This window comes from Bison bison, unplaced genomic scaffold (assembly GCF_000754665.1).
Source record: "Bison bison bison isolate TAMUID 2011002044 unplaced genomic scaffold, Bison_UMD1.0 scf7180017864364, whole genome shotgun sequence".
Taxonomy (NCBI): domain Eukaryota; kingdom Metazoa; phylum Chordata; class Mammalia; order Artiodactyla; family Bovidae; genus Bison; species Bison bison.
In genome coordinates, this window is record NW_011494936.1 from 1,670,673 (window position 1) to 1,681,169 (window position 10,497).

At 43.2% G+C, this 10,497-nt stretch overlaps 1 protein-coding gene across 1 annotated transcript in view; it reads right to left on the reverse strand.

Annotated features, from left to right (window-relative positions):
- The window catches only part of LOC104999804 (chromosome unknown open reading frame, human C7orf31), a 41,423-nt gene extending 34,667 nt beyond the window's left edge, over nucleotides 1-6,756 (reverse strand). Inside the window, exon 1 of the mRNA XM_010855412.1 lies at nucleotides 6,751-6,756. Within this exon, the coding sequence (XP_010853714.1) occupies nucleotides 6,751-6,756 (6 nt within the window). The remainder of the gene's footprint in view (nucleotides 1-6,750) is intronic.
- Between the last annotated feature and the right edge of the window lie 3,741 nt (nucleotides 6,757-10,497).

A 10,497-nucleotide genomic window follows, 5' to 3' on the forward strand; every position in this document is an offset into this window, starting at 1 on the left:
TAAAACCAGTAAGTTGCAGGAAACCATTTAAAATAAAAGGCAAAGCATAAAGAAGTCATATTTCTCTTTCACTGTAGGGTCTCATATCCTTACCCCTTAGCTTTAATATTAACAGAATTTATAGAAGGAACTAATTAAATGAAATATTAAAATTTCAGTATTAAATAATTTTATAGCTTAAATAATACATGTCTCCTAAGCAAATAACAATAAATTATTAGTGTTGAAATCTGTAGCCACATAAAATTAACGTTTACTTGTTTAAGAGAAAGATGTGTTCCCTGTAGATAAACCAGTATCTTTCTTTGGAGTCACTTTATAGGATTTTGATTTGGGGGACTGAATTTAGCCAATAACGATTAGAGGCATGATTAAAGGAAAGGCTAGAACAAACATATGCTTATTTTTTGACAGGAAGCTAACAGTTAAAAACAAACAACAAACAAACCCCCAAACCTCAGGAATCAGAAAGCAATGGCATGAGCACAGAAATAAAATGGAACTTGTAATTAAATCTTAAGCAATTCTCAAGACACTTCCTTAATTGATATTTATCTTCCTAATGGACTAGGAAGGAGATGTCAGCTGAATGGAAAAAGGAGGTAGGCATCTGTGATTTTGAGAATCTGTACCTGCCACTGTTAAATTTTCAATGGAAAAAATACAAAAGAATGCCACTTACTTATTAATATTTTTTAAGGAGATCAAGTGATTATACATAATAGTGACTAGTATAATTGTCCCAAAACATACCAGTGAAGAAAGTAACTGATGTACAAAGATTAACTTGCCCTTGGTCACTGGGTAAGCCAGAGCACAATCCTGGTTTTCATGTTGTGTTTCAGTGCTTTCTGCTAGCCCAGTGATTCTCAAAACAAGTTGAAAACTACTAAAAATGCAGATCCCCTAGATCCAACCCAGACCCAGTGAGTCAGAGTCTCTCCAGATAGAGCTTGAGTGCAGGCTAAGACACTTTAGTGGCATCCGACTCCTTGCGACCCATTGGACTGTAGCTTGCTGGGCTCCTCTGTCCATGAGATTCTCTGGACAAGACTACCGGAGTGGGTTGCTGGGTTGCAACCCTGGAGGTAATTTCCTTCTCCAGGGGATCTTCCTGACTCAGGGATCAAACCCTTGTCTACTGCACCTCCTGCATTGCAGGTGGATTCTCTACCGCTGAGCCACTGGGGAAGCCCAAAGTCAGAGCTTGGGAATCTGTATTTTCAGAATACTTGTCATGTTATTTTCATGTGCCCAGTTACCAGACTAGTGGTGGGTAACAACTTAGTTTCACTGTGCTGCCTATTCTGGAAAGAAAAAAAAAAACAGGTGGATGAGAGGAAACAATTTTTCATCTTTGTTTAAATTGCCAAGTTAGTTCAAAACACATTATAATATTTAAAAAGCCACCCCCTTAAGTACAGCCACACTTAGAAAATTAAGCTGCTGAGAGCTAATACATTACGACTTGTATTCATCCTTACCATTATGAAGGTAATGTTCTTCATTGTTCTGTTTTGTTTTTGAGATACCTTGAGGTTTGAGTTAGGAGCCATATACCCTGAACCTGGTTTGGAAGAAGTAAGCCTCTGTGTGGATAGGGTAGAGTTACCAATGTTGCCCTGATGATACATTCTAGAAAAGTTGAGGAATACTACTGAGAGAAAAGAGAACTTCTATTTCTGTAAGCTTCCCAGCTACTATTTAAAAGGGTGTTAAATGGGAGGGGGAGGTTCTGAGAATATAGGATCATCCTGGTTTTCCCATTTGGGGACTAGGAAAGGAAAAACTTCGCATGGAATAAAGTGAAAAGCAAATTTTATTTATTAGGCACTAGGAACATGGTTGTACCTAGATACTGCTTCAAATAATACCTTATTATATTTATAGGTAATTGAGTATACGCTGTGTTTAATTTTGTGGTCAGTTAAAGAAACAAAAAAATATTAATGACCCAGATAACCAAGATGGTGTGATTGCTCACCTAAAGCCAGACATCCTGGAGTGTGAAGTCAAGTAGGCCTTAGGAAGCATCACTACGAACAAAGCTAGTGGAGGTGATGGAATTCCAGCTGAGCTATTTCAAATCCTAAAAGATGATGCTGTGAAAGTGCTGCACTCAATATGCCAGCAAATTTGGAAAACAGCCATGGCCACAGTACTGGAAAAGGTCAGTTTTCATTCCAATCCCAAAGAAGGGCATTGTGAAAGAATGTTCAAACTACCACACTACTGCACGTATTTCACATGCTAGCAAGGTAATGCTCAAAATTCTCCAAGTTAAGCTTCAATAGTACATAAACTGAGAACTCCCAGATGTTCAAGCTGGATTTAGAAAACTCAGAAGAACCAGAGATCACATTGCCAACATCCACTGGATCATAGAAAAATCAAGAGAATTCTAGAAAAACATGTACTTTTGCTTCATTGACTATGCTAAAGCCTTTGACCATGTGGATCACAACAAACTGTGGAAAATTCTTAAAAAGATGGCAAAAGAAGACCACCTTAGCAGCCTCCTGTGAAACCAGTATGCAGGTCAAGAAGCAGTTAGAATCAGACATGGAACAATGGACTGGTTCCAAACTGAGAAAGGAGTACATCAAGGCTGGTATATTTTCACCTTGTTACATACAGAGTACATCATGAGAAATGCCAAGTTGGATGAAGCACAAGCTGGAATCAAGATTGCTGGGAGAAATATCAATAACCTCAGATATGCAGAAGACACCACCCTTGTGGCAGAAAGTGAAGAGGAACTAAAGAGCCTCTTGATAACGGTGAAAGAGGAAAATGAAAAAGCTGGCTTAAAATTCAGTGTTCAGAAAACTAAGATCATGGCATCTGGCCCCATCACTTCATGGCAAACAGATGGGGAAACAATGGAAACAGTGACAGACTTTATTTTCTTGGGCTCCAAAATCACTGCAGATGGTGACTGCAGCCATGAAGTTAAAAGACACTTACTCCTTGGAAGAAAAGTTATGACCAACCTAGACAGCATATTAAAAAGCAGAGACATTACTTTGCCAACAAAGGTCCATCTAGTCAAAGCTGTGGTTTTTCCAGTAGTCATGTATGGATGTAAGCGTTGGACCATCAGAAGGCTGAACATTGAATAACTGATGCTTTTGAACTGTGGTGTTGGAGAAGACTCTAGAGTCCTGTGGACTGCAAGATCAAACCAGTTAATCCTAAAGGAAATCAACCCTGAATATTCATTGGAAGGACTGATGCTGAAGCTGAAGCTCCAATACTTTGGTTACCAGATGCAAAGAGCCTACTCATAGGAAAAAACCCTGATGCTAGCAAAGACTGAAGGCAGGAGGAGAAGGGGACGACAGAGGATGAGATGGTTGGTTGGCATCACCGACTCTATGGATATGAGTCTGAGCAAGCTCCAGGAGATTGTGAAGGACAGGGAAGCCTGGTGTGCTTCCATGGGGGTCTCAGAGTCAGACACGAATAAGTGACTGGAAAACAGCAATGAAAAGCAGTATTTTCGCTGACTTCTCTCTTAGATTTCAAGTCTGTTTAAGGGTTTTGGAGCCAATTACTAACCAAACCATAGGACCATTTAGGTAGAGGGTATCAACATTTCAGTTAAATGCCTCTGTGAGTGCTTTTGCGAGCACAGTGAATTCCATCAGATACGGCAGCGTTAAATTCCTACTCAGATCCCTTTTGGCCAAATATAAAACCTCACACTTCTGCTTTTGATCCAGGGACCACTGCCTATCCCCATATCACACACGATCTGCTAAGGATTTCCTCTGGCTCCAGGAAAGCCCTGTCTGATCTTATGGTCCTTGGAGCTGAGCAGGAATTTAGGGCTCACAGCCACTTTTGGGAATCAGATAACAAAGCAGGTACACCAAGGAATGAGTCTGTAGATGTGAACTGAACACACTTTCCCACAAATATGAACATATTTCTTTGCATTAAGTGAAAAACAGTAGTTTACAAAAAATATGTTGAATGGTATCTTCAAATTTAAAAAATGGAGGACACATATTGAAATATTAACAATGGTTACTGTTTCTGGACAAAGAAGTACAGAAGGTTTTCTTCCTGTGCTTTAATTTCATTTTTTCTTCCATTGGAAAAATGGAAAATTTATTTTATTTTTTGATTTTCATGATTTCCAAGTTATTCATACAGAAATATCAGGGTTTTTTTTTTTTCAGTTAAAATTTTTTTCTTTATATCTTTTTTTCTTTTTTCTTCTGTGTTAGTTTTTAATTGGGAGAAAAAGCTTTCTTTTTATTTTTTCATATAAAGAGTATGTTTACAAATTGGAATAGATCCATGGAAGTTTGATCAAGACAGTGAAAGTCTCGACACAGGAAGAAAGAAGAGTAAAGTCTGTTAAAAATGAGTGTTCATCTGGCAAAAAGAACTCAGACAGTCAAAAGAATCTTCAAACTCTTGAGGGGTTGCTATCATAAAGATAACGTGTGTGCATGCTCAGTCATTTCTGTCATGTCTAACTCTTTTGACTACTTTCTTAAATGAGAGATTTGACAATGTGAAATTATAAAACAAACAAGCAAAAGCAAGAAAACAATTACACAGGTTATTTTTCACCCATGATTTTGAGGTTTTTTTTCTTTCCTAAAAATGATTCAAATAAATATTGATACAATACAGTAAAGCTGGCACTAATATCTCAGAAAACTACTTGTTTGTACCCTGTTCCTTCATACATAAAATGGGGATAATAATAATACTTATCTCATAGGGCTGTTGTAGGGATTAAAAGAATCACATTAGTAAAACATTTGGTACAGTGCCAACACATAGTAATCACTCATATATGTTAGATGACATTTTAAACATAATCTGCAATGCATTACAGAGAATTTGGTAGAGCATAAATAAAGTCTGAATAACAGATTCTGGGAGTATTTTTGAGCAGATGGTGTTAGAGAATTATAAGGAACCACTATGCTACTCTTTGGGCTTCTCTGGTGGCTCAGATGGTAAAGAATCTGCCTGCAGTGCAGGAGACCTGGGTTCAATCCCTAGGTCAGGAAGATGCCCTGGAGAAGGTAATGGCAATCACTCCAGTATTCTTGCCTGGAGAATTCCATGGACAGAGGAGCCTGGCGAGCTACAGTCCATGGGGTTGCAAAGAGCTGGACATGAAGAAACACAAGCTGGAATCAAGACTGCCAGGAGAAATATCAATAACCTCGGATATGCAGATGACACCACCCTTATGGCAGAAAGTGAAGAGGAACTAAAAAGCCTCTTGATGAAAGTGAAAGTGGAGAGTTAAAAAGTTGGCTTAAAGCTCAACATTCAGAAAATGAAGATCATGGCATCCGGTCCGATCACTTCATGGGAAATAGATGGGGAGACAGTGGAAACAGTGGCAGACTTTATTTTTCTGGGCTCCAAAATCACTGCAGATGGTGACTGCAGCCACGAAATTAAAAGACGCTTACTCCTTGGAAGTAAAGTTATGACCAACCTAGATAGCATATTCAAAAGCAGAGACATTACTTGGCCAACAAAGGTCCGTCTAGTCAAGGCTATGGTTTTTCCTGTGGTCATGTATGGATGTGAGAGTTGGACTGTGAAGAAGGCTGAGCACCAAAGAATTGATGCTTTTGAACTGTGGTGTTGGAGAAGACTCTTGAGAGTCCCCTGGACTGCAAGGACATCCAACCAGTCCATTCTGAAGGAGATCAGCCCTGGGATTTCTTTGGAAGGAATGATGCTAAAGCTAAAACTCCAGTACTTTGGCCACCTCATGCGAAGAGTTGACTCATTGAAAAAGACTCTGATGCTTGGGAGGAATTGGGGGCAAGAGGAGAAGGGGAAGACAGAGGATGAGATGGCTGGATGGCATCACTGACTTGATGGATGTGAGTCTGAGTGAACTCCGGGAGTTGGTGATGGACAGGGAGGCCTGGCTTGCTGCGATTCATGGGGTCGCAAAGAGTCGGACACGACTGAGCGACTGAACTGAGCAACTAACACACATACTACTCTTCATAAAGTTCAATTAAAACATTAATTCACAGGGCTTCCCTGGTGGTTCAGTGGTAAAGCATCCGCCTGCCAATTCAGGAGACACAGGTTTAATCTCTGGTCCAGGAAGATCCCACATGCTGAGAAGCAACTAAGCCTGTTCGCCACAACTACTGAGCCTGTACTCTTTAGAGACTAAGAGCCACAACTGCTGAGCCCTCACGCCCTAGAGCCTGTGCTCTGCAACAAAAGAGGCCACTGCAATGAGAAGCCTCAGCATCGCAACTAGAGAGTAGCCCCCATTCTCCACAATTAGAGAAAAGCCCACACATAATGAAGCCTCAGCACAGCCAAAGAAACAAAATTAATTCAAAATGAAGGAACAGATCATTCTAGAGTTCTAGAATGCAGTAGATGAATTTGATGTTTGCCTTTTAAAAATATACACTAACTTTTTACTTCTTGCCAAGTTACTAATAGATGTGGACACTTCAAAGTTTAGTTCATTGTCATATTATGCCTTCCCAGTGATGTGATACACAGAAGAGGTCCATAACCTTAAATACTTTTTCTCACAGAACAAAAATACAGTAATATATTAAAACCTTTTATAATTGTTTGCATTATCCAGTCTTTGTTTTACCTGTCCTCTGAGGCAGTTGGGCGAGTAGCCATTTCTAGTGGAGTGTGCAATTCATTAGAGTAAAAGGTGTCTGACAATATGTCAGCTCCTTCAAGCTCCCTACAGCAGTAGGGCTGGCCATGAATTACCTCCATGCTTCTTGGCTAAAAGGGCACAACCTGCAAAAAGAAAAGGAGGGCACACTTGGTTAAAGAATCACTGAGTTAGCTGCTGGCACACTGACCCTCCCTTAGGGCAGGCAGGAAACTTGCTTTGTACTGCTCAGTAGTTCAACCCAAGTCTGCTTAGAAATCATGGGCTCCTATCTTTGGGGTGAGCTCTATCTGTGGGCCCTCGGGTGTCCTTTCAGTAACAGACAGCAACTTAAGTTCTATGGAAACGAATTTCAACTGAAACAAATCCACAAAGTGGAAGAGGTTCCAAAGTAGAGTATGAATGCTAAGTGGATGACTCGTGGACTCATTTAAGGCTTCGATTCTTGCCTCAATTTTAACCGTAATTATTCAAGAAAACTCAGCTGATTCCCCCTGCCCTGGTCTTTTTTTTTTTTAAGCAGGGAGACTCAGCATCCAACAGAATTAACACCTGTGCTTCTAAAGTCTTCAGGGATTCTAGTCGAGAGGTTCTTTGAAGAGAGGTGGAGAATCAGCGGTGCAGCACAAGCGAGACCCCAAAGTGAGAATTCCACCCCTCCTTAGGACTTGATGAGGGAAGCAAAAGATGCGCTTTGGCCAGGACGGGCCTAAGCCTTGCCTCCAGGGCCATCGACGCCCTGCCTATCTGTGCCTCGGGGTTCCGACGCACCTTGGGACATCAGCCTGGACGCCTTAGGCGGCAGAGCCTCCCTTTCCCCTCCCTAGAGCTGGAGGGTCTCTGCGGGGCGTGGAATTCCGCCGTCGTCCGCACCTGCGGCCCAGGGGAGCTTGCGTGCAGGTGCGGGTGAAGGAGAGAGAGGGCCGGCGGGCAGGCCAGGGGTGGGGTTGAGGGTGCCTGTGACGGCGACCGTGACCGTGGCAATAGGTAATGCATGCCTGCGGGGCGGCGGGCTTAGGGGAGGAGAGCAAGGGCGGCGGTGGGCTCTTAGAAGTTTCGGAAGAAGCCAGCCCGCGAACTCTTGGAACTCGTAAGAATTGGAAGCCGGAAGGAAGGTGGGGAACGAGGGCTAGACTCCCAGTCGACGCGCGAAAATTCTTCCGGCACTCCAGTCCCTCGGCCCCGCCCCTTTATTCGCCCCTCCCTTCGCCCCTGGCCCCGCCCCCTGGCGCCCTCGGCAGGACGTATCTCATGCTCCTTCGAGGGCTGCTTGGTCCAGGCGGCTCCTGGCCCTGGGGCCCGCGCGTTCTCTGCTGTGCACTGGGTGGTGGAGGAGTGCGGTGCCAGGGAGACTCTGATGAGGAGGGAGCCTCCAACACATCCATGTTCCTTACCCTCAGTGGGGAACAGTGCGGCCTTATCGAGGGTGGCTTCCGCAGGACTCAGCACGTGCAGCCCCTACATTATGCCAGGCCGAGGCTCTTCCTCTTCTAGGTGGGTGTGGACAGGGCAAACAGGCAGTGTGCCTGCGGTGGTCTACCCGATCAGCAAAGACCTCGCCCTGCTTCGATTACCTTTGTTACCACCCCCCACTTCCCCGCCCCCAATCCTCCCGAAGAAACCAATGTGAACCACAATTCTGCACCTACGGGACCACGAGTTTCTGTGATGGCTGAGGAAAGAACCGCTGAGAAGGACCCTGATGTGGGAAGGTTGGTTACTTTTGCGGGGAGAGGCTGGAACTGAGCCCGCAGGAACACAGGGGAAGGTGAGGGCAAGAACGACCACCTCTCAGAAGGGAGGTGTAACAGGGCTGTTCTCTGCCTGGTTCCCAACTTCATTTTCACTTTTCATTTTCCTGCATTGGAGAAGGAAATGGCAACCCACTCCAGTGTTCTTGCCTGGAGAACCCCAGGTTCGGGGGAGCCTGGTGGGCTGCCGTCTATGGGGTCGCACAGAGTTGGACACGACTGAAGTGACTTAGCAGCAGCAGTGGGTATTCATTTTGTGCTGTGCTTTCCAGGTGAGTGTTAGCTGATGTGAGGGAAAGAAAGCTGCTTTAGAGTAGACCAGGTGTTACTTTTGTATTCCTGGTCTGTTTCTTTGTCCCTGCACCTTTCTCAGAGTCCAGTAGTTACCAGCCACTAAACCAGGAAGCATAGATTTTTCAGGACGCAGAGTTGTGAATTAGGTGAAGTTTGACTTTCTTTTTGACCCCGTTAACATTTTCTTTACCCAAAAAATTTCTCATAGAAGTTCACCTCAGCCTTTTCGCTGCTTTGTGTGCGCAGGATACCCATGACATTATCTTGTCAGCCCAGCCTATTTTATGTGCCTGGCCTCCCAGGACTTTACATACGTCACCTTTTCCCATGCTTGACCTTTGTCCAAATTTCCTCATGGCTTGATTCTTCCTGGGAGGTAATAACTGAGTGTCATAGGTTTAATCAGTGACATCTGATGAGCTGTGTCACTAGCCACAGGTTAGTATGTAATGGGTGTTTGTGATACCAGGAAAGTTGAGGAAACTGTAAGTTGATTGACCAGGATATGTGGTGATAGCTTCCTGGTGTGTTTGAAATTTTATTTTGGTCAAATGACTGTTGTTGTTTAGTCGCTCAGTTGTGTTGAACTCTTTGCCACCCCACAGACTGTAGCCTGCCAGGCTCCTCTGTCCAGGGATTGTCCAGGAATATTGGAGTGGGTTACCATGCCCTCCTCCAGGGCATCTTCCCAACCCTGGGACCTAACTCATGTCTCCTAATGTCTCCTTCATTGGCAAGTAGGTTCTTTACTACTAGCGCCACCTGGGAAGCCAGAGTGTAAAGGTTAGGAAAATTTAATTATTTTTGCCTTTGTTATTTTCAAGTAAAATTTACAGGCAAGAATAAGTTTTTTGCCAGATCTTTTAAAAAACAGTTGTTGTCTTCGGAAATGTTTTTACATCTGCAAGATTCTAAAGGATGTCAGGATTGGGTCTATTATTTGACCAACACTCCTTAATCTAGGCTTTTATGATTTAATTCACACCATCTCAGCCATCTGGTGATATGTATGTGACCCCCAACGACACTTGTCATAGTTGTTGTTTAGTCGCCAAGTCTTGACCGACTCTTTTGCAACCGCATGGACTGTAGCCCACCAGGATCCTCTGTTCATGGAATCTCCTGGGCCAAGGCTACTGCAATGGGTTGCCGTTTCCTTCTCCAGGGGATCTTCCCAACCCAGAGATTGAACCTAGGTCTCCTGCATTGCAGGCAGATTCTTTACCATCTGAGCCACGAGGGAAGCTCCTTTACTGCCCTAGAGTGGGTCAAAGATATTTATTACCATAAGGAAAAAAGCCCCGGACCAAATTCTGTGTGGATTTTCCCTATAGACTTTGTGGAAATCCTTACAGACTGGAGTGGGTTGCCATTTCCTTCTCCAGGAGACCTTCCTGACCCCAGATCGAACCTGCATCCCCTGCATTGCAAGCAGGTTCTTTACTGCTGAGCCAGCAGTCGCCTCCTATCTAGATGTGTGCAGCATGATTGAGCAAATCCCTTTTTGACCTGCCATATTGACTTCTCTTTCACTACCTCATTTCCCTTAATGTATTTTGTTTACCTTTTGTATCACTTGTAATTCTTCCAGCAGGGAAGGTGAAATTTGAAATGAAAGAAAAAAATGTATGCATAGAATATTGCATCTGAGTTGACGAAAATTCCAAACTACTAAAACTAGACCTTTAACTGTCAAGAAAAGAATATGCAGGAAATATATAACAATGTAAAGCATGGATTATATTCTATAATATTTTTGAAGGATGTTATAGAGACTTTTAACCCAGTGGCATTTGA